Source organism: Oncorhynchus kisutch, linkage group LG11 (genome assembly GCF_002021735.2).
Source record: "Oncorhynchus kisutch isolate 150728-3 linkage group LG11, Okis_V2, whole genome shotgun sequence".
In the NCBI taxonomy this organism is placed as follows: domain Eukaryota; kingdom Metazoa; phylum Chordata; class Actinopteri; order Salmoniformes; family Salmonidae; genus Oncorhynchus; species Oncorhynchus kisutch.
Genome location: NC_034184.2, coordinates 67,139,293 through 67,164,479, shown reverse-complemented (window position 1 = coordinate 67,164,479; position 25,187 = coordinate 67,139,293). Strand labels below are relative to the sequence as shown.

The 25,187-nt window shown below is 42.7% G+C and overlaps 1 protein-coding gene across 4 annotated transcripts in view; it reads left to right on the top strand.

Moving 5' to 3' along the window:
- Positions 1-19,293: 19,293 nt before the first annotated feature.
- The window catches only part of LOC109899368 (collagen alpha-1(XVIII) chain), a 78,460-nt gene continuing 72,566 nt past the window's right edge, over positions 19,294-25,187 (top strand). For 2 of the 4 annotated variants that reach the window (XM_020494548.2, XM_020494546.2), the window contains exons 1-2: positions 19,295-19,540; positions 19,633-19,712. In XM_020494548.2, the coding sequence (XP_020350137.1) occupies positions 19,530-19,540; positions 19,633-19,712 (91 nt within the window). In that variant the 5' untranslated portion in view covers positions 19,295-19,529. Of the gene's footprint in view, positions 19,541-19,632; positions 19,713-25,187 lie in introns of all 4 variants that reach the window. The other 2 variants (XM_031836144.1, XM_020494547.2) reach the window with 2 other exon arrangements.

The window sequence follows — 25,187 nt, the reverse complement described above, 5'->3', positions numbered from 1 at the left end:
ACCACAAGCACTGCGATGCAGTGCCTTACACTGCGCCACTCAGGAGGCCCACTGGCCCGTTATTTTCCTCCAGGCCCACACACTGGCTAATTATTTTCCTTCAGGCCATAAAAAAATCAAAAAATCCAAGTTAGACAGGCCCACTGGTCTAAAAATGGACCAGACCATCTGGCATTTGCCCAAAATGCCAGATGGCCAGTCCGCCCCTGAAAGCCAGACATCATTCTCAGATGCCATGCATCTTATGTATCCTAATAGACCTGCATGACTGTCTAGAAGTAGCTTTAATTGAACTGCTTTTGAACAGAAAGACTGAGTTCTCTGTTGTGTAGCTGTTATGTAGCTGTTGTGTAGCTGTTATGAAAAAGGCCCCTAAAGCCATGATAGGGTTTGCCAGGCTAATATGCCCTGTTTGAATGTCTCATTACCATTGCCAGACACATCAAAGCCAATGTATCTACAGTGAACACACACACACACACACAGCCTCATGCACACACCACACACAAAATACAAACACACAGTGAACGTGTGTGTGTCCTCCGGAAGGAGTGTCCCTCCCACTGCCACCCTGCCTGGGGTCTGGTTTACATCCGTATGTCCCTCCCTGTCCCTCCCTGCTGTGCCCTTAAACAAAGATGGGAGTAGTGTGTGATGTGAGGGGTGTGTGTGTGTGTGTGTTCAGAGTCTCTGGTGTTCACGGAGAGGGGGAGTGTGTGTGTTCACAGTAGCATCTGTGGACAAACACTAAACTTAATGTCTAAACACCCCCTGAAGGGAACCCGACCAGGAAGCTTAGATCCATTGATATGGACCCACCCCCTGTTCTCAAGGCATTCCCATTCGACTGGCTCAGACAAACTGAATTTCAACACAAAGGTTGTGACTTGAGGAGAAAGTACTGTCCACAGTCAAACTATGAATGCAGATGTTGCTATATTTACAAAAAGAAAAGTTGGTCAAAGGGCTGACTGCATTAGCAACAAACATTTTAGCTGATGGTATCAACATTGCTGCCCCAGTTTTTGTCAACCAGACAAGGTCCCCACGAATCATTAGATTGTTGTGTAGATTTTGACGAATTTGAGGATGGAAAACACAGATGCTTTCACTCCTCCTCCAGTCCTCATTTCAGAGCGAACACAAGGTGTCTCCAAATGACTGTACGGCACAGAGAGTGCCTTACATGTGACTGGGATGGCATCAGGAATTTATGATGCATTTTAAGCCTGCATTCCTGTACAATCCATGTGGAGGTAGGATGGAAAAGCCTGTTTCCTCAGGGAACTCAAGGGTCCTTCCTTCACTCTTAATCCAGTCCAATTATGATGATCTATACATTTTTTACACATCTTTTTGATTTTGTTCATTTTAAGACATTGTTTGGAACAATATACTCTACAAGTACATACCATTTCCAGAGTGGTTGATACATTTTATAAGCACCACCAACATAAATGAAAAAGGATTCAAAGGGAAATCCCTCAGCTGGTGACTTGCTAAATGTGCAATCCTAAAGGAGGGCTATTATCAAGGCTCAGGAGAAGACCCAGATGCAGACAATTTCAAAGTAACAAAAGTTTATTTCAAAAACAAGGGGTCAGGCAAACGACAGGTCAAGGGCATGCAGAGGTCAGTAATCCAGAGCAGAGTCCGAAAGGTACAGAACGGCAGGCAGGCTCAGGGTTAGGGCAGGCAGAGGTCAGTAATCCAGGGTGGAGTGACAAGGTACAGAATGGCAGGCAGGCTCAGGGCAGGCAGAATCGTCAAGACTGGGAAAGCTAGAAAACAGAACTAGAGAAAACCGCTGGTAGGCTTGACGAAACAAAACGAACTGGCAACAGACAAACAGAGAACACAGGTATAAATACACTGGAGATAATGGGGAAAATGGGCGACACCTGGAGGGGGGGTGGAGACAAGCACAAAGACAGGTGAAACAGATCAGGGTGTGACATGATTGGTTAATCATGTCAATTTCTATGTATAAAGTCGGTCATATCATTTAAAGTACCAGAGAGCCCACTCTGGAAATGTGACATGTTTGAAGAGTATATTGTTACAAACAATATGTTTAAAAAAATATCCAAATCAAAAGGGTAGTTTAAAAAATATTTTTTGTGTGTTTTATAAGTCAATGCGAAAATTGGATTTCAGAATGTGGACATACTTCATATTATAGATCACACTAAGGAGTATAATGACACCAAGATGTCTGTATCATGTACAGTTCACAGATCATAAGATTCACAGATCTTACAGGAGGCATGCATAGGTCTTAAAAGGGCCTAAAATGGCCACTTTGATCATGATTTTCCAAAACATGGTTTGTGATACAGATGTAAAAAGCATGTCAAACATCCATCCTCCCAACGCAGTTACTATGTGAAATTTGACAGAACAATCTGAGATAGCAAAAATATTTGAGGACTTTTAGGCTGGTGTAGAATCGTCCATTAATGGTCTCAGAGTAGGTTGGACCCCTTAAAGCAGCGGAACAAACGGTGAGCCTAGGTGGTACGTGGGAAATCCTGCCATTATGTTGACAAACCATGGTGTGGAATTAGGCAACCATCCTGGAGATATGACAGAGTGGTGGGAAGACTGCATGTGGTCCCCTTAAACCGGGCAGTATATTGGCTAATATGCTAACAGGGGAGCATGCTAACGGGGGTCCCCCTACCACTTCCATTGTTTTGCATTCAACTGTAGTTTGGTAAATCAACACAAAGCTTTGGTCCATGATTTGGGGCAGGTTTCCTGGGAACAGATTAAGCGTAGTCCTAGACTAAAAACTTGAAATTCAGATTGTCTATCGAGACATTTTTTTTGTCCAGCACTAGGCTTAATCTGTGTCCAGGAAACTGACCCTTTAAGTCCATGGAGTACTTAGTTACTACTTTAGGTATCTAGAAGATGAGGTCAATTGTAATTTGGGTGTTCTATCGATTTAGCTATACACTGCCAGTGTATAGGGACTCATTTAATATGATCCAAGGTAGTTTAAGTGGAGTTAGTGGGCTATTGTGCCACTGAGTCAAGTTGACCAGCTCAAATGAGTAGATGACATCATATCAACAGGCTACTGTTTGGGTGGAAGCCATTTGTCATGCTGTGGGTATTAGTAAGTCTTTCTGTGGGATACGGAAAAATAACATGGGGTAAAAAGTCCAAATGTAATTCAGTGGGAGAGGATATGACTACTGAATGGAGGAAAGTAATCCCTGAGACAATGAACTTTCTGTTGGACACATTATCCTGTGCTAAACTGGGATAGTGGTTTTGAGCTATTGTGCTCTCTTCCCAGACCATTGAATTAATCACAATAACATGTTCTTCATTTAGTCTCATCATGGTGTACTGTATACAATAAGAGGGATTACTCACCCCATCCACCACACATTTTTACAATAACACCCACCTGGTTGGTGCATGGTGACCATTTTACATAAGAATGCCCACCATAAGCTGTGAATGATGAGGTGATCATGCAGTATGAGTTGCCCCATTGGGAATTTAGCCAGGACACCGGGGTTAAGACGGTATGACCCCTAGTTTTGCAGTAAATGTGGAGAGAGTCTCATAGAACTTCACCAGAGTAATCAGACAAAGGATTGGTCCTTTGGGCTGTGTTCATGCTTGTCAGGTCTCACTTCACACAGGCTGCGTTGGAGTTGTAATGTCATCACGATCAAAAGCATTCCAGAAAGATTCTGAAGAAATTGACATGAAACCAGTTTATTCTGGCTTGTAGTGTAAAAGATTTGGTACATAGGTTTCTCTGGGACTCTTGTGGAAACACCTTTTGCAGGTGGGAACGGACTCTGGACTCTTGTTTTAACAGAAGAAAAGAGTCGGCGTGGGGTAAAAGTAGCTATAGAACCTATTAACATCTGCTGTGTTTGTTCGCCAGAAAAATAATCCATATGCTGCATTTGTGCTCCTTTTTGAGGGTCTGTGTGAAGTGCGCCGACAGAGATGGTCGCCTCGCTTCGCATTCTTAGGAAACTATGCAGTATTTTATTGTTTTATGTACTATGTCTTACATTGCTACCCCAGGAAATCTTAAGTCTTATTAAATATATCCCTCTAGTGGTGTGGGGGCTGTGCTTTGGCAAAGTGGGTGGGGTTATATCCTGCCTGTTTGGCCCTGTCCGGGGGTATCATCGGATGGAGCCACAGTGTCTTCTGACCCCTCCTGTCTCAGCCTCCAGTATTTATGCTGCAGTAGTTTATGTGTTGGGGGGTTAGGGTCAGTCTGTTATATCTGGCGTATTTCTCCTGTCTTATCCGGTGTCCTGTGTGAATTTAAGTATTTTCTCTCTAATTCTTTCTCGCTCTCAGGGGACCTGAGCCCTGCCTGTTTAAAAAATAATAATACAATCCACCTGTGTGCAATCAAGTCTCTGTATAAATGCACCTGCACTGTGATAGTCTCAGAGGTCCGACACTTAAACAACACTTTTTATGGATATCTTTAAGAAATTGCTTTCTTCTTGCCCCTCTTCCATAAAGGCCAGATTTGTGCAATATACGACTGATTGTTGTCCTATGGACAGAGTCTCCCACCTCAGCTGTAGATCTCTGCAGTTCATCCAGAGTGATCATGGGCCTCTTGGCTGCATCTCTGATCAGTCTTCTCCTTGTATGAGCTGAAAGTTGAGGGACGGCCAGGTCTTGGTAGATTTGCAGTGGTCTGATACTCCTTCCATTTCAATATTATCGCTTGCACAGTGCTCCTTGGGATGTTTAAAGCTTGGGAAATCTTTTTGTATCCAAATCCGGCTTTAAACTTCTTCACAATAGTATCTCGGACCTGCCTGGTGTGTTCCTTGTTCTTCATGATGCTCTCTGCGCTTTTAACGGACCTCTGAGACTATCACAGTGCAGGTGCATTTATACAGAGACTTGATTGCACACAGGTGGATTGTATTTATCATCATTAGTCATTTAGGTCAACATTGGATCATTCAGAGATCCTCAGTGAACTTCTGGAGAGAGTTTGCTGCACTGAAAGTAAAGGGGCTGAATAATTTTGCACACCCAATTTTTCAGTTTTTGATTTGTTAAAAAAGTTTGAAATATCCAATAAATGTCGTTCCACTTCATGATTGTGTCCCACTTGTTGTTGATTCTTCACAAAAAAATACAGTTTTATATCTTTATGTTTGAAGCCTGAAATGTGGCAAAAGGTCGCAAAGTTCAAGGGGGCCGAATACTTTCGCAAGGCACTGTACTCTCAATGATCGGCTATGAAAAGCCAACCGACATTTACTCCTGAGGTGCAGACCTGTTGCACCCTCGACAACTACTGTGATTATTATTATTTGACCATGTTCGTCATTTATGAACATTTGAGCATCTTGGCCATGTTCTGTTATAATCTCCACCCGGCACAGCCAGATGAGGGCTGGCCACCCCTCATAGCCTGGTTCCTCTCTAGGTCCCTTCCTAGGTTTTGGCCTTACTAGGGAGTTTTTTCCTAGCCACCGTGCTTCTACACCTGCATTGCTTGCTGTTTGGGGTTTTAGGCTGGGTTTCTGTACAGCACTTTGAGATATCAGCTGATGTAAGAAGGGCTATAGAAAAACATTTGATTTGATTTGATTATTATATACAGCCTGGATGAACTATTTGATATAAGAGCGACGTCAACTTACCAACATTACGACCAGGAATATGACTTTCCCGAATCAGATCCTCTGTTTGGACCACCACCCAGGACAATGGATCGGATCCCAGTAGGCGACCCAAAACAACGACGCCGCAGAAGGGGCAGACAGAGCGGTCTTCTGGTCAAGCTCCGTAGTGACAAATAAACTGATTTGATTTGATTAGTCAAGGATCATATCACCTCCACCCTACCTGACACCTTAGACCTACTCCAATTTGCTTACTGCCCCAATAGGTCCATAGACGACGCAATCGCAATCACACTGCACACTGCCCTAACCCATCTGGATAAGAGGAATACATATGTAAGAATGCTGTTCAACGACTACAGCTCAGCATTTAACGCCATAGTACCCTCCATGACCCTGGGTCTCGACCGTTTAACGCCATAGACCTTGGGTCTCGACCCCGCCCTGTGCAACTGGGTCCTGGACTTTCTGATGCTACGCCCCCAGGTGGTGAGGGTAGGAAACAACATCTCCACCCCGCTGATCCTCAACACTGGGGCCCCACAAGGGTGTGTTCTCATACCTCTCCTGTACTCCCTGTTCACCCATGACTGCGTGGCCATGCACGCTTCCAACTCAATCATCAAGTTGCAGACAACACTACAGTGGTAGGCTTCATTAACAACAACAACGAGACGGCCTACAGGGAGGAGATGAGGACCCTCGGAGTGTGGTGTAAGGAAAATAACTCACATTCAACGTCAACAAAACAAAGGAGATAATCATGGACTTCAGGAAACTGCAGAGGGAGCACCCCCCTATCCACATCGACGGGACAGTAGTGGAGAGGGTAGTAAGTTTTAAGTTCCTCGGCGTACACATCACAGACAAACTGAATTGGTCCACCCACACAGACAGCATCGTGAAGAGAAGGTGGAAAGTTTAAACTCAGCGTATACATCATGGACAAACTGAAATGGCAGACAGCGTGGTGAAGAAGGCGCAACAGCGCCACAGAAACAATCACAAACTACTTTTACAGATGCACACGGCTACTGCTTCGCCCACAACTGTAAGGCTCTCCAAAGGGTAGTGAGGTCTGCGCAACGCATCACCGGAGGCAAACTACCTGCCCTCCAGGACACCTACAGCCTTCACAGGAAGGCCAAAAAGATCATCAAGGACAACAACCACCCGAGCCACTGCCTGTTCATCCCGCTATCATCCAGAAGGCGAGGTCAGTACAGGTGCATCAAAACTGGGACAGAGAGACTGAAAAACAGCTTCTATCTTAAGGCCTTCAGACTGTTAAACAGCCATCACTAACATTGAGTGGCTGCTGGCAACATACTGACTCAAATCTCTAGCCACTTTAATAATTAAAAATTGGATGTAATAAACGTATCACTAGTCACTTTAAACAATGCCACTTTATATAATGTTTACATACCCTACGTTACTCATCTCATATGTATATACACTGTACTCTATACCATCTACTGCATCTTGCCTATGCTGCTCGGCCATCGCTCATCCATATATTTATGTGTACATATTCTTATTCATTCCTTTACACTTGGGTGTATAAGGTATTCGTTGTGAAATTGTTCGATTGTTAGATTACTTGTTAGATATTACTGCACGGTCGGAACTAGAAGCGCAAGCATTTCGCTACACTCGCATTAACATCTGCCAACCATGTATATGTGACCAAGACAATTTGATTTGATTTGGTTTTTTAGTCACTAACTGGGCCCAGATGTGTTCCATGTCAAACAACGGCAGCCACGGCCATGAACGTTTGATCAGTGGAAAGAGAGTGGCAGGCCAATGTTGGGCCCAGGGACGGCCATGGGGCTCCTGTGAAAACAAACTCATTGCGGGAAGACCTGGCAACCCAGTAATGGACTGAATGACCTTTACCAATGTCTGTCTGAGTGCTATGTAAGCCTACTTATTTTACTTTGGGGAGTGAAATTCATGTACAGGAGACGTCTTATCAATCCATCCTACTCTCACTCACATATTTATGGGCCCCCAGGGGTTCTGTTCTGGCTTACACTATGGTAACACTGCCATTCATCAACATATAAAACCAACTCTCCCTCCCTCCCTTGCAATGAAACCTATGAAACCTATTTGGCTGGAGTTGTGACTCCCAGTTGACGCATTGTGTAAACCATTTCCATATCCCTCTGTTTCTGAGATTCTCTTCCTATGGTGTGGATGTGTCATGGAATCAGAGATGGTGTCAAAGATGTGGTCACTGGGAAAGAGATGTGTTTACTGGGTAAAGAAGAGGCCATCTATCATCATCGCCATGACGATATCCTTGCCCCTGCCTCTTCTCCGAAGGTTCCACGTGGGTGGTGGGGCAGAGGGGGGGAGTTGGACCATTATTATATATTTTTTGTTTATGTTAGAACTTTTGGAAGAGTGCCAAACCTCTATTGTTTCAGGCATATACTATATGCTTTTGTTTTATAAGTGTATGTTATGCTATATTTTCCAGGTTAGCAGGGTCAGCTTAGCATATACAGTGAGCTCTAAAAGTACTGGGACAGTACAACGTATTGTCATCAATAAAGAAAGATCACTTTGGTGATATTCTAAACTAGTCTTGATCTAGAAATATGTTTTGATTCTATCTTGTCATAACCTACCCTCGAGCTGAGAATGTGGACTTCCAAAGATGCCCCTGCTGACACATTCTCCATTCTCTCATTTTGAATAACAGGGTCGAGGTCTAGTTCACGGGGTATGTGAGACGAAAGTGACAGAGTGTAGATGGCCATGCCTCCGGTCTCCCCTCCTGCAGAAAGTAACATAAGGCTTTGGAGGAACCCTTTCACCCCACTCGAACTTAAACTGGCTACTGACACATGAGTCAGAACAATATAACAAACCCCTACTCACTTCATTACTTCTCCCGAGATAAAGAGAAGTGCTCAAAGTTGGTTAGACATAATAAGGCGCTGATGCCTGTTGAATAACTGACCTGGCAGGTGAATTAGAGGGGCTTTCAGATTACTTAGAACATGGAGTTACCTGATAGCCTTTGAATAACATACTGTATATTGAATAACACATGTATTTAGGCCTTGGAGAGAAGTGGGCATAATGGAGGATAGTATGGGGGTGACACACTTGTTGAATGGTGGTCATGGAGGGGGAGTTAAACACAATGGAATCCTCGGCTAGCATTACGTGCATGCGTGCCCATGTGTGATGCAAGCGTGGGAAGTGGGACCGATGCTTTACCTACCTAATGCTCCTCATCTGTGACCTTGACCATCATCCAACAACAATATCCGTCTATACTTTGATTATCTCACTTGAGAATTACAGGTGTTGTCTTAGCTGCACGCACATTTACAGAACCTCATTCCCATTCACACACACAGTTATGCTTTAATTGCTTGAATGCACTGAAGGTCATCATCCTCTCAGTTAATTTCAAGCCTCTAAGAGAGGCCGGTTGCTTCCTTGCCAAGCTATACACAGCGTTCCGTCACAGCTTGTTAGCAGTGAAAATGCAGGGTTCCCTAAAGGATTCTTCAGCTGTCCCCATAGGAGAACCCTCTTTGGTTCCAAGTAGAACCCTTTTTGGTTTCAGGTTGAACCCGTTTGGGTTCCATGTAGAACCCTCTGTGAAAGGGTTCAACATGGAACCAAAAAGGGATCTTCTAAGGGTTCTCCTATGGGGACAGCCGAAGAACCCTTTTAGGTTCTAGATAGCAACCTGTTTTCTAAGAGTGTGGTATAGATTTGTGAAACCCCTCTGTGTTATTTTTCCTGTTTGATTCTGTTTCTGTTCCCCACCTGAAAAATGTCTCCTGATCCATTATCAAGTATGAGTCACTCACTATAGAGAATAAGAGATCAACTATACTGCCTTTCCAGTGCCCGCTTTACAGTGATGGAGAACTCATTCACACTCATTGACTTCATGTATGATTCCAGGCATTGTTTCAGAACATCAAGCATGAGGTAAAGAGGTTTGGTTGTCCAAAAAGAGATGTCTGAAGCAGTCGTTTGGATCACACACCATCCAAAAACGCCTCCCTGAAGATTCAATTCATCAATCTCAATAAGTTCAAATTGTTTGTTTTCGGGAAGATGGATTGAAGCAATATGGTGCACAAGATATGTTGCCACGCCAAAAACTCTTGCAAAGTCTCATAGAAATTGGAACAATAATATATACAATTTGGTGTACTTTGCAGTCTTTTAAAGAACTCACACCAAATGTTGTATCCAAGGAATTCTTTAATGGCCGTGCATTGTTTTGTGATCTGTGAGATTGTTGCCTAAGATTATTGCTTCATTATGTTGCCTGCTGTATACAGAACTATGTGTATGACAATCTTGACATTGCTGAGAAACAGCCTTCGGTTGACTGCAGAAGTCATGAAGCATAGACCCTATGGACATGTTAGTAAGATTATACAAATTCAGCTGAAGGGTCATTCATTCAAAATGGGCATTGGAGAATGTGTTACTCTCTTTTCAGAGTAATTTATGACTTCTGTTTTGAATCATTGTCCATTTACATTATTTCTGCATTAAATGTTATGTTTGCTTACATGTCATTCAAATAAACGTTCTGATTGCAATGCAATCATGTTCACTTGTGAAGCTAAATAAACTGTTGTACTACATGTACTGTGGGGGATATAGAAATCCAAACAGCATTATAAAAGAAAACAAAATCAGAGTTTAGGTGCGGGGGTTACAGCATTTTGAAATCAACATTCCTTCTGACCCTGCCTGCATGTAGGGATTGAAAAATAAATGTGTGTTTGGAACACTTTGAGAGAAAAATTGTTTATTTTCATCATGAAAATATCCTGCAAATGTTTCGGTAATGACTTTAATCGTGTGGAGTAGAGGGAGGGGTTTGTGAGGAAAAGCAGTGAATATATTTTCCTAATGCCAGGGTAGGGGAATCTCTCAGTCTCTCCATGTTTACCAGTTCTGTTTTCCTTAGCCTTAGTGGTGGGATGGAAGCAGGGGCAGCTAAGGTATGTGTCAGCATCTGGGCATAACTTAATGTTTGGGCCAAGGTGAACTCTCCCTTGAAGAGTTCATGTCCACCCACTGACTGGAATGAATGGCAGCCAAACATCAGTTATCACAGAGTGGGACTTCAAAAAACACTGCTGCCCCCAGAGCCAGAGCTGGCTGTTAATCTGGCTGCCCCTTCCGAGGTGTGTGTGTGTGTGTGTGTGTGTGTGTGTGTGTGTGTGTGTGTGTGTGTGAGTGTGTGTGTGTGTGTGTGTGTGTGTGTGTGTGTGTGTGTGTGTGTGTGTGTGTGTGTGTGTGTGTGTGTGTGTGTGTGTGTGTGTGTGTGTGTGTGTGTGTGTGTGTGTGTGTGTGTGCGCATGTATGTATGCCTATGCCTGCGTGGGTGCAGTGTGTGGGCATCGGACAAGGGTTTGCTTGGTCGTGGAGGGGCGTTGAGCGTGGCCCTCCTCTCCCCTTCAGCAGGGCAGAGCCACAGGCAGCTGTGGTGGCAAAGCGAGGCCAGGATGAATGAACAGTATCTGGCTGCACTCCTCACTCCTCCCCTGACTCCCATTCCATTACGTCAAGAAGCCTCTCTCTCTCTCTCTCTCTCTCTCTCTCTCTGTATATATATATATATATATATGGACAGTATATATCTTTATCTCACTTTCTCTCTGACAGAGTAGCATAGCTTCAGTTAAATTGTATTTAAAAGTCCCTCTGACAACATAGGTTCTCCAGCAAAGAAATGGGTTGAAAGATCACCTGCCTGTGCAACCATAGCATTGAAATCTTGTTTAAAAGTTTTAGAACATGCTTGGCTTGCCTAGTTCAAAGTTCCATTGAGTGGAAATACATTTCCACTGTTTGGAACACATGAGCTATCAAATACTCAGATATAAAACAGCACTTCTGCAGCATATGCAAAAAAGAAAAGAGGAAATGTCCTATTGTTTATCAATTTGGACTAAATTTACCTCATGCAATTATGTTTTGAGGGCACAATTTGTACAGTGTTACAGTGTTGAAACCATTACCTGAAAGGCTTGCAGGTTAAAATGACACTTTTTAGATTACCCGAGTCATTACTATCACAAATACAGACAAACCACATAGCCAAGCGAAGGGACCTCCATGGTACCGTGTCTTATTGAGATACTTCATTAAAAAATATAGATTTAACTAGGCAAGTCAGTTAAAAACAAATTCTTATTTACAATGACGGCCTACCTCAGCCAAATCTGGACAATGCTGGGCCAATCATGGCCAGATGTCATACAGCCTGGATTTGAACCAGGGACTGCAGTGATGCCACTTGCACTAAGATGCAGTGCCTTAGACCACTGTGCCACTCAGGAGCCTACTTGCCCATGAGTAGCATCCAATGGAACAGTATCCCTCACTAGCGTAGTCTAACAGGAAACAAAGCTATGTTATTGTCGTACACCTTATCTCCACTGGTTGAGGGTGGGGGTTCATCCCCATGACATGAGAAACACAACCCCTGACCCCAGAGAGAGTGCAGCTCTGTCAAATGACTTCATTATAGTGCAAAACAACTTACTCACAAAGGGGTTGGGGGGTCAAGCCAATTCACGCACGGGGTGGGGGGGGGGGGTCCCTGTTATTCACAGAGAAGGGGTGAATGGTGTGGGGGGAGACAGAAAAGAGAGCCCCAGCCAAAAGTTGTCACATTGTCCACTTCAGGACCAACTTCTCTCCCTTCCCTTATTAAGAAAGATAGATATATAGTGAAAGTATTCAGACCTCTTGACTTTTTCCACATTTTGTTATGTTAGAGCATTATTCTAAAATGGATTTTAAAAATCCTCCCCCCATCAATCTACACATAATGACAAAGCAAAAACTGTTTTTAATAAATTTGTATAAAAAAATATATATATATATCACATATACATAAGTATTCAGACCCTTTACTCAGTACTTTGTTGAAGCACCTTTGGCAGTGATTACAACCTCGAGTCTTCTTGGCTTTGACGCTACAAGCTTGGCACCCCTGTATTTAGGGAGTTTCTCCCATTCTTCTTTGCAGATCCTCCCAAGCTCTGTCAGGTTGGATGGGGAGCGTTGCTGCACATCTATGTTCAGGTCTCTCCAGAGATGTTCGATCGGGTTCAAGTCCGGGCCCTGGCTGGGCCACTCAAGGACATTCGTAGACTTGTCCTGAAGCCACTCCTGTGGTGTCTTAGCTGTGGGCTTAGGGTCATTGTCCTGTTGGAAGGGGACCCGTCACCCCAGTCTGAGGTCCTGAGTGCTCTGGAGCAGGTTTTCAACAAGGATCTCTCTGTACTTTTGATCTTTGCCTCGATCCTGACTAGTCTCCCAGTCCCTGCCGCTAAAAACCATAGCCACAACATAATGCTGCCACCACCATGCTTCACCGTAGAGATGGTGCCAGGTTTTCTCTAGATGAGACACTTGGCATTCAGGCCAAAGAGTTCAATCTTGGTTTCATCAGACCAGAGAATCTTGTTTCTCATGGTCAGTCTGTAGGTGCCTTTTGGCAAACTCCAAGCGGGCTGTCATGTGCCTTTTACTGAGGAGTGGCTTCCGTCTGGCCACTCTACCATAAAGGCCTGATTAGTGGAGTGCTGCAGAGATGGTTGTCCTTCTGGACGGTTCTCCCATCTCCACAGAGGAACTCTAGAGCTCTGTGAGAGTGACCATCGGGTTCTTGGATTGCTCAGTTTGGCCCGGTGGCCAAATCATGTTCAATCAATTGATTTTACCACATGTGGAATCCAATCAAGTTGTAGAAACACCTCAAGGACAATCAATGGAAACAAGGTGCACCTGAGCTCAACTTCAAGTCTCATAGCAAAGGGTCTGAATACTTAAGCAAATAAGGTATTTATCTTTTAAATTCTGAAAACCTGTTTTCACTTTGTCATAATGGAATATTGTGTGTAGATTTCTGAGGATTGTTTTTATTTAATCTATTTTAATAAGGCTGTAACGTAACCATGTGTAAAAAGTGAAGTGGTCTGAATACTTTCCGAAGGCAGCCCGTGCAGAACAGAGTAACTATTGTCAGCATTATTTGTGACCCATGAATCACATCCTTTCTATTTAAATCCGCTGTCTGTTGAATTCAGTGAAACCAGCCTTTGCGTCAATGCAAACCACGCATTTCTCAACCGCCACAGGATCATTAACCAAGTTTCCATCCAACCATTTTATTGTGGATGAATTACCTGACGCATGAAAAAAAGTCACGACCAGGCTAATGGGAACATGAAATGTTGGTGAAATTGAATATATTTCCACAGACAATTTGTTCGTTCAACCTGGTAAAATAAGCTTTAAAAAATGGTGGGATCTTTTTGTGTCTGAAAAGTGTTAGCTGTGCGAAATGGCGGGGGGGGACACTTTTATGATCAAATATAATAACCATCATATCGAAGTAAACTTGGAGACACGCAATAATATGTTGTGTGGTCCTTCCTCCCACTACGACTCAGGATGGAGTATGGAGTTTATTAGACTACAAATTAAATAAGTTGTAAGGAACTTCACAGGGTGATGAAAGTACATGGTGATGAGCTTGATGCTCCTTTCCAATAAATATCGAGGGTCTTATTCTGGTGACATGATGATCGATGCTTGGCTGCCATTTTACAAATACAAATAATCTTTCTCTTATCTCTAATCATCTCATCATGTAGGCCTAAACTAGTCTATACCCGTACTGTGTATCTGCGAGCTGTTGGTTAGAGCGCGCGTGCCAAGACCAGAGTGATATTTAATGCAACAGTTGTTAGACAAAACCATCGGTAGAGTTGAAAATACGATGGAAACCAATTCAACTTCCATTTTTTATTCAGTACATGGGAATTTAACCAAAAAAGTCATTTGTATGTGCACTTCATCATCACACACAGATTCTTATCTGCAACAAGTCAGTTTGATGGAAACATACTGTATCTGTTGTGGGAAAATACGCACTTTGTTTTCATGCAAATGCTTGAATATTCACATGAAAATCTGTTGCCAATTGGATGGAAACCTAGCTAATGAGAGAAACAGATTTGTCTATTGGGGAAGGCTCCTGGCATGTCCCTAATCACATTTGGCTACCTCTTTATAGCATATTAATTATGCCACATATTGCAGTCACAGCTACAGTGCTGAATCCTTTGATTGAAAACATGGGAGCTATGGTGCAACAGTAGATGGTGTGCAAGATTTCTGAGGGCAGTTTGAATTACACACACACACAGACACAGTAGTTTCACTCCAAGCTACACCACCGTTCAAAATTTGGGGTCACTTAGAAATGTCCTTGTTTTTGAAAGGATAGCAGATTTTTTGTCCATTAAAATAACATCAAATTGATCAGAAATACAGTGTAGATATTGTTAATGTTGTAAATGACTATTGTAGCGGCAGATCCTTTTAAATGGAATATCTACATAGGCGTACAGAGGCTCATTATCAACAACCATCACTCCTGTGTTCCAATGACACGTTGTGTTAGCTAATCCAAGATTATAATTTTAAAAGGCTAATTGATCATTAGAAAGCCATTTTTAGCCTGTAATCAAACCCAGAAATGCTGATGCTCCAGATACTCAACTAGTCTAAAGAAGGCCAGTTTTATTGCTTCGTTAATCAGCACAACAGTTTTCAGCTGTGCTAACATAATTGCAAAAGGGTTTTCTAATGATCAATTAGCCTTCTGAAATGATCATCTTGGATTAGCTAACACAACGTGCCATTGGAACACAGGAGTGATGGTTGCTGATAATGAGCCACTGTACGCCTATGTAGATATTCCATTAAAAAATCTGCCGTTTCCAGCTACAATAGTCATTTACAACATTAACAATGTCTACACGGTATTTATGATCAATTTGATGTTATTTAAATGTACATAAAATGTGCTTTTCTTTCAAAAACAAGGACATTTCTAAGTGACCCCAAAATGTTGAACTGTAGTGTATATCAGAACAGAAGTCATGCAGTCAGAAAAGTAGCTCTCCTCTTCGTTGGAGAGCCTGTTCATCTTCTAAATTGGTTTTGATAACAGATTTGGGCCTCCCGTTATTGAAGTGGAGGAGTTATCTTGAGGTCTACTTGCTTTACCACCTGCTGTATGGGAGATGTTTCCAAGTCCTGACTGGGGTCTGTGTGGTGTTGTATATTTCACCACATAACGCTTTCAGGCAGACCCTGTTTACCTCCAGAATACACAATAATACACTTTTATTTACAAGTCTACATACAAATCCCAGTGTCACCGTCTCTAATACTGCGGTTAGATTTAGTTTATCTGACAACTTTTTTAGGTTAACCCATTGTATCAAACAGCTACCCATTCAAACTTTTAAGTTCCAAGCAGCCATTTCTAACAGATAGGTTTTATTCTCCTATGCCTCTTGATGTCAGTGAAGGCTACTGTATATTGTCCCAGATTCTCACAGTGGTCCATAGAAAGATGAGGGTGTTGTGTCAGTGTGTCCTGTCTGACTCATATAGGCCTTGGATTTCCACGTTAATCTGCAGCAGCAGTTTTACTGCCCCACAGCACCTCTCTTTCTTTCTTTCTTTCTTTCTTTCTTTCTTTCTTTCTTTCTTTCTTCTTTCTTTCTTTCTTTCTTTCTTTCTTTCTTTCTTTCTTTCTTTCTTTCTTTCTTTCTTTCTTTCTTTCTTTCTTTCTCACTGTCTCTCTCTTTCTCTCTCTTTCTCTCTCTCTATACCTCTCTCTCTACCTCTCTCTCTCTGACTCGCTCTCTCTCTCACTATCAACACATTCTCTCAGACACTGTTTGTTTCCCTCCATTAACATACAGGCTACCATGGCGATCCCCTAAACTTGGCTTTGTGTGAACTCCCTTTCTCCCTCTCAAAGTCTGTGTGTGTGTTTTGAGATGAACGGCAACTGTTTTCTTTTGGGTATTCCTGCTATGATATGATATTGGATGTGATTGCAGTGCTGTAATTTGTTAACTGTGACCAAACATGTTTTGTTGTGGGACGGATCAAGGCGTTGTTTTCCTCTGAAATCATAGGATGGGGGCGATGATGCTAATTAGCACGAGATGAAGTATTTAGTGAAACCCGAGATGTGAGGACTTTGTTTCCCATAACTTTTAATGTGACTGTTAGGCCCTTCATATGAGTTGCTTTGTGATTCACAGCTTGTCAAAAGCATATTTTATATGATCTTTTACAGAGTGGCTGCGGATCAGACTTTTCTGGACCCCTCTTCGGGACCTTTGACTGTCAGGAAGAGGTGTCCAGAAAAGTTGGGCTATCTGTGTCCAGAAAATTCTGGGCTATCTTTTATTGCCCCTTTATCCCAAAAACAGTTGTTGCTTTTAACATTCATCTCCTGACCTATCACATTACTTTTGATTTTGTTCAGAGTCGGATGAATATCCAAACCAAATAATGATAATTGTCCAGCTGCAGACCTTCCTCTCTTGTTTGATCTGTATTGAACTCTTTTGAACAGCTCTGATGAAGGCCAAGAGGCCAAGAAGCTTGAATGAAATGTTTTAAAAGTGATACTAGGAAGAGCGGTGTGTGGCTTTCTCTTTCCTTTGAACAGTATTTCATAAAAGCAGCAACACTGGATCCGTATTGTGGCATGGGAACCTTCCTGTGTCACTCCTTGTTTTCCAAAAACACCACTTAAAAGGGCGCATGCCTCTGTGATCCCTACCCTTCAGCAGCCTCTTCAGGTAATCCATCCACAAGTGTCCGCAACACTTCCACAACACTACAACAGCACGTCCGCAACACTTCCAAAACACTACCGCAACATGTCCACAACCCATCCACAACATGTCCATAACGCTTCAACAGTACATCCACAACCCCACTTCAACACGTTGTCCCACACTGGCTTCAAAGAGGTGCCTCGGAAGTTGCTTTTCAACTACCAGGGCCAGACAATGGTAGAGCCGGTTCCCATCTCCCACTAACACCACTCAGACGCTTGTCATTGCCCCCCAGCTGTGTATAACAGTAAGACTAGTTGTGATAGCCTCCCTTATCAGTGGTTTGGCTTCACATAGCATCACTCATGTCTGTGACTCGTCTGTATCAGTGTGTGCCGTTAATGGGAAGGGAATTTAAGAGTAGTCTTCTTATCGACCCTCCCCACCATAAAAGGCATCTCTCAGACAGACAGAAGGCTCTTGGGGGTCTGGATGCTGGATTCCATTTTTGACTATACACCCAACTATGTCTGAGGTCCAACCAGACATTGTGGTGGGTGAATCATGGACCGTGTCAAGGTCTCGGAGTGCAGATGTTCTACAGAGATACTGTACATTCATAACAATTGAGTGGGTGTACATTATCTGTTGGTTCAGACTCAACCTTATCTCTATGGTAACTGTTACCAGTCATAATGATGATCGAAGAAGAAGACTATAACAGTGGAGATGTTCTCTTAAAAGCAAAAGGCTTTGTTGATGACACCTTTAGAAATCCCTTATTTGGTCATAGGAAACAGAAGGGTATACAGTAAGTGGCACAACGGGACAATTATTTGATACAAAAATGTATGAAATGTATCTGTGCCTGATGCATATTTTCTCATTTCAAGGCCAGGCAAGAGCCATTTATAACAGGAAAAAGGTAGGACAGAGAGATCACTCTTTAATCTAGAGAGAGGGAACTTGGTGTGTGCATTCATTTGAATCTGGGATAGGTAGAGATACAGTCAGGACCAAAATGATAGGCACCCTTGATAAAGACGAGAAAAAAATACTGTGTTATGATACCAAAATTGAGCTATATTGCATGGAAAAAATGGAAAAATATAGTATTTTATACTAATACAATTGCTTAGAGAAAGGCATTTTGTTAACAAATACATTTTTTAAATCTAAAAAAGATAGGGGCCAAGATTATTGGCACCCCTGTTTTCAGTATTCAATCACCCTCCCCTTGCCAGGATAACGACACAGATAGTTTTTCTAAAATGCTTTATGAGATTGGAAAACACATTTGGAGGGATCTATGACCATTCCTCCATATAGAATCTTTCCAGATCCTTGATATCCTTCATCTGTGCTTATGGACTGCCCTCTTCAACTCAAACCACAGGTTTTCAATAAGTTTCAAGTCTGAAGACTGAGATGACCATTGCAAAATGTTGATTTTGTGGTCAAGTAACCATTTCTTTGTGGATTTTAATGTGTGCTTGAGGATATTGTCTTGCTGGAATATCCACTTCTGGCCAAGTGTCAGCCTCCTGGCAGAGGCAACCAGGTTTTTGGCTAAAATGTCCAAGTACTTGATAAAAATAATGATGCCGTTGACCTTAACAAGAGCCCCAGGACCTGTGGAAGCAAATTTATCCTATAACATCAACGATCCACCACCAAATTTTACACAGTCTTCCGTTTTTCGGGTGCCCAACCCACCACTGGTGTGCGTGGTCAAAGAGCTCTATCTTCATATCATCTGACCATAGCACCGCCTGGAGTTTGATAAATTACATTGGCACTTGGATTGGAACCAATTTGAGCAAATGTATTAGTAGGAAATAATATAATTTACCATTTTTTTGTATATAATATACTGTATCTCAGTATTTGTATTATTCATTTTAGACAGCATTTTTGTTATCTTTATCAAGGCTGTCAATCATTTTGGACCAGACCTCTATGAGGGCAGAGTTGGATAAAGCAGTGGTCCAGGAAGAGCGACTGTGAGGAGTCAGATTTCAGTGTTTGAGGACCGGTTCAGTCTTGGAAGACTAAAGCAGCCTTTGTTTCATTTGCAAATGCGGGCAGTCCAAGTGAGGGGGAGAGCAAGATCTTTTTAAGAGGGAGTGAGTGAGGGATAGAGCGGGCTCCAACTCTTACCACTATCACATTGGAACAAGAGGACTTTTGTGTGGACTTAACAAGATCGAAGATGACTTCACGGTAAATTCGCACATATTTTACGCGCATTGAAAGTGTTTTGAAAAACCGAGAATTGAACTCAGCTAAATGATTCACTTTTTCCCCTCTATCAGCAGCCTCTCCCTGTGGTCCTTTGGAATACATCTCGCCTTGTGGTACTGCCAACTGTCGACTGCATATCAGCTTCTGGACGGTATGTGACGCGCATCATTTTTTCCCCTGCTCTCTCTCATTTGGATGAACTGGTTTAGTATGGTGAGAAAGTATTAAGCACAACTTTCGCACATATGCATCCATTCATGCATGCATTGCTTAATAGTTAGTTGAAATGACATAGTCTGTGCGAGTTTAGCTAAAGGATTTTGTGATCATGCACATCCTATTCTAAAATTCCTTGGTGCAATCGCCTTTGCGTGAAGTTCCACTTTTTAAGACGCTGGTGCTGTGCAAGTATTATAGCGTTATGAAAGTGAGTGATGGGTCAGTAAATCGTGTCCTTGTCGGTCTTCTGTTGGGATTTACGAATGTTTTTAACTTGACAATACTTAAAAAAAATATCAGACTGATGCTTAAAACCTCTTGAGTTCGTTGCGTCTTGTGGGTGTAAATACACAGCGCGTGTCTTTGACAGCATCGACAACCAAGTGTTAAACCAATCAGTCATTATTCTTTGGGTAACGTGTCATTCTAGCAACGCTCGGTCTATCTCATAACTGTATACAGTGCGACACGTTTTTGACGTGGAATCAGAACATGTCCACATACATTTGGAAAGCTGAAGATGTGATGATGTAGCGTATCTCATTTTCTTGTGGCTGGTTGTGTGGCTTGCTGTGCGCTCTATCTACCGTGTCTGCGGAGACTTTTCAATGATCTGTCACCGACGGCTCCGTGACTAATGGTAAAAAGTAATACAAGATGTGCGCGACTCTGCAGGTATTGACTGTGCTAGCAATGGACACTGAAAGGAATTGCCACAGATCAACGACGCAGACAGTAGATGGCTGTGTCTGGAAGATGGAGAACACAGGCTACCTGCTGTATCAGTAGCCAATCATGTAATTGAGTTGGAGCAGTAGATGGAGTTTTGTATCACTTTGAATACATTTCCGCATATAACCATCCAGTAGACAGGACAGTTGGGACTGGTTATGGGCCCGGGCCAAAGAAAAAGGATACACTTTCAAGGGGAAGGTGTGTATGTGTTTGTGATTTCGTGTATGTGTCTCCAATGACACGTCCCTGACTTGGCTTCAACTTCATTTCATTGGGGTTAGCGTTAGCCTATATACGGCTCCGTCTGATAATTTACCTGGGTAGTGAGTGACCGGTAATTACTGTCTCTCCTCGTCAATTCAATGGCACGCAGATTGCCATTTTGACAAGCTCTGGAGATCATATAATCACCACTATGAGATGACCTCACAAAAAGCACCTTTGTTTTCGCTAGCCCCATAAAATAATTACGGGCTGCCAAGTCATTGTAATGTGGCCCCGGGAGCTTAATTTTTGAGCTCATTCCTTCGGAGTTAGAGTCACTTGGCTCTTACAAGAACAAAAATCTATATGAGCAAGCTGTCTCTAATTTTCTATGGAAAATAACTCTGAAGTATGATGACCTGTGACTGAGGGGAATGTGGAGCTGGGGGAAAACTGGTGATTCTACAGCCCTGACAGTTTCCTCGACTGTATTTCCTGTCAGCTGTTTGTGGATGTGCCATATTCATAAACTGCTCGAAGATGATTCACTTTTTTGGAGAAAAAAAATATTCAGTGTGTTCTGCTTTTGCCAGCGGAGGCCATTAGGGAGAAATATTTCCAGGCATAAGTAGGCTATGCAGTAAATACTCTAAAAAACAACGCCGTCGCCTAGAAACGTCCCATCTCATGTATTTGTTGAAATCGAGCTGATATTATCCATTTTGAGGTTTTGTGCTGTGTCCTACCGCTTAGATCAGGGGTGCCAAAATCATTCCATGGAGGGCCTAGTGTCTGTATTTAATATATATATATATATATATTTGACTAATTAGTGACCCTAATTTATCAATTAAGTACAAGGGAGGAGCGAAAACCCACACACACTCGGCCCTCGGTGGAATGAGTTTGACACATGTGCCTTAGATACTTTTGACCCTTTCTTGATCCATATTGTCAAGTCGAATCAAGTCAAAATAAATTCGTCACATGCACCAAATACAACGGGTGTAGACTTTACGATGAAATGCTTGCATGAAACAATATATATATTGTAACAAGAGAGGAATAAAATACACAAGAATGAAACTATGTGTCCTTGTATGCTTTATATCAGTGACAGGGACTAGCCTTAATGGTTTTCTTACCAGCCTAGTCCGGGACAAATACCTGCTTTAAGTGTGCCTCAATGTAATGAGCCCTTACACATACCAGGAGGGTTTACTTTATGAGGTATTGTCAAAGATAATTAAGTTGTTTTTCTTTTGGAAACATCATAAAATTAGTTTGTGGGAATTCACTCATGGTGATTTGTTGCTTTTAATGCCTGGTAATGTGGAATTTATCTGCCGGCAGGCACGATGCACCATTCCAGCCTTTGTGTGCTACCCCCAGTCTAAATGCATGTTCAAGCGTTTCCAATTCAGATAAAGGTTGAAGACTGCTGCCTCTTAAACGTAAATGTGTTAATAATGTCCTAAGGATCAATTCTGCAATAGACTAACTAGAGCGTCAACATTCACCACTTGAAGGTATTATGTGGAATCTTTTCAACATTGGAGCAAGGACTGAAAATTGTTAGATGCTTAGGCCTACAGCACATGTGGAGACAGTCTACTCATGTTAATGGTTTATTAGTTAGGGAAGGGGGGTGGAATTTGGAAGCCTTCCACACATGCAGAATATTCCCTTAATGATGTTCATGGGACTGTTGTAAATGAATATCTGAGACACAGAGACAGGCAAAAGGCCTTCAGCTGTTCAAAAGAGGAGCACAGTGATGCATCTCCAAACAGTAATATAATAATGGAGTTTGGCGGAGGCCTTTATCCAAAGCTTGCGTACTTTTTAAATATGGGTTGTCCTGGGAATCCAACCCACTATCCAGGCGTTGCAAGCACCATGTCTACGAGCTGAACTACAGAGGACGACAGTGCTGACGTAACTATTTTCCTGTGACCTGGTCTGTAATGTAGCCTACATACCTTGTCTAAGAGATAACAGTTGGAGTAGATAACCATTGGAGTAGATAACCACTGGAGTAGTTGTTGGAGGAAAGAAGTAATCCCATGTGTTTCACTAATGCCCCTAATGATGATGATGGCGATGCGGTGGTGTAATTACACTTGTTATGGTTTTCAGTCGCGGCTCCTGCCCTCAGTTGACCCGGGTCTGACAGTAACGTACTGCATAGGCGAGAGCTGGGAATTATTCAACACTGACATGCTTATGCCACGTGGGGACCACCAACTGAGGGTCTATTTATGGGAACAGCACAGTATGCTTCCTAAAGAAATGTCAACGTCTGTACTGGGTCTCAGGATACTACACTACACAGATCTACTAGACAGATAAGAGGATACTATATATCACTCTGAAGCATGCCTGTGTGTGTGCTTGTGTGTGTGTGCTTGTGTGTCTGTCTGAATGCTCTTAATTCTGGACCAGTCCCATGGAGTTTTGAGCCAGAGAGGGGCTTGCATAGTTTGAGTTTCTCCCCCCAGGGCTGCTCCCATGTCAGGCTAACAGAGAGAGAGAGAGAGAGAGAGAGAGAGGGTGGCCTCCTGCCAGGCTGCTGAGTTTAGCTGTAATGAAGGATGACTGAGTGGCAGCTCTGTCTTGGTTGTGGGGGCAGCAGGCTCAGACGTACAGTAGCAGGGCAGACTGCATCACCCCTCACAGTGGCATGACCAATAATGAATGTCAACAGACTCAACACCTCAGTGACGAGAACTGCACTGACATGACATGTGTTGCCCTAAAGGGATAGTTGTTCACCGCAAAATCAAAGTTTCATACCTCAAAAGTGGTCCAAAGTGGAGCTGAGTTCCTACTAGCGAGCTTTACATTTTTGGGCTGGGATTATATATTTTATTTGATCACAAGGTCATGCAAAGATACAATCATTGATATTTATGCATAAGAACAGCTTCAACAACAAACACAAATATATATAAACAATGTACAATATTAACAGAAATACAGTGGTTAGATGCTAACAGATGTGTGTTCCAAAATGGCTTAGCATACAAGAAATGGAAAATACAAAAACAGGACATTCACTTATGGCAGAGCATTAGTATCTAAAATACCGCAAATAGATAGTGATATTGTTCTTTTTTACACCATGTGTCCAAATCCCTGCCACCCGCCCTCCCTCTCCATCCACCCTGATGTTCCTCAATGATATTGTGGTTCATGTCATATATATATAAACTCAGTCCAAAAATAAACGTCCTCTCACTGTCAACTGTGTTTGTTTTCAGCAAAGTGTAAATATTTGTATGAACATAACAAGATTCAGCTACTGAGACATAAACTGAACAAGTTCCACAGACATGTGACTAACAGAAATGGAATATGTCCCTGATCAACGGGGGGGTCAAAATCAAAAGTAACAGTCAGTATCTGGTGTAGCCACCAGCTGCATTAAGTACTGCAGTGCATCTCCTCCTCATGGACTGCACCAGATTTGCCAGTTCTAACTGTGAGATGTTACCCTGGTGGCTGGTGGCATTGTCATGCTGGAGGGTCATGTCAGGATGAGCCTGCAGGAAGTGTACCACATGAGGGAGGAGGATGTCTTCCCTGTAACGCACAGCATTGAGATTGCCTGCAATGACAATAAGCTCAGTCCGATGATGCTGTGACACACCGCCCGAGATCATGACGGACCCTCCACCTCCAAATCGATCCTGCTCCAGAGTACAGGACTCGGTGTAACGCTCATTCCTTCGACGATAAACACGATTCTGACTATCACCCCTGGTGAGACAAAAGACTCGTCAGTGAAGAGCACTTTTTGCCAGTCCTGTCTGTTCCAGCGACGGTGGGTTTGTGCCCATAGGTGACTTTGTTGCCGGTGATGGCTGCTGAAGACCTGCCTTACAACAAGCCTACAAGCCCTCAGTTCAGCCTATTGCAGACAGTCTGAGCACTGATGGAGGGATTGTGCGTTCCTGGTGTAACTCGGGCAGTTGTTGTTTCCATCCTGTACCTGTCCTGTTTAAACCCTTTACAATGAAGATCTGTGAAGTTATTTGGATTTTACGAATTATCTTTGAAAGACAGGGTCCTGAAAAAGGGATGTTTCTTTTTTTTACTGAGTTTATGTGTCTCTACACACATCTCTACACACATGGGTACAAATGTAAACTCCGGTACATAATTAATCAGACACGGGTATCGGTTTCAGCAAAATACTGAAAATGTGCTTTCTTATTTGAGATGAACTAGTCCTTTAAAGCCACCGTTCATTGCTGATGAGACGTGGAGTTGTTACTGGGCTAGCTCACCATAAATCCTTGATTTGTATTAGTGACACTCACGCCCACGTTCCTGTCTAGAAAAAGTAGAGAGGTGATGGTTTTATGTCCTTCCACAGATATGTAATACAAATGGTTTAGGGCCTTGTTTCAGTAAAAGAGACATACAAATGGGGCCCATGCTCCACATGGAAAGCATTTATTTA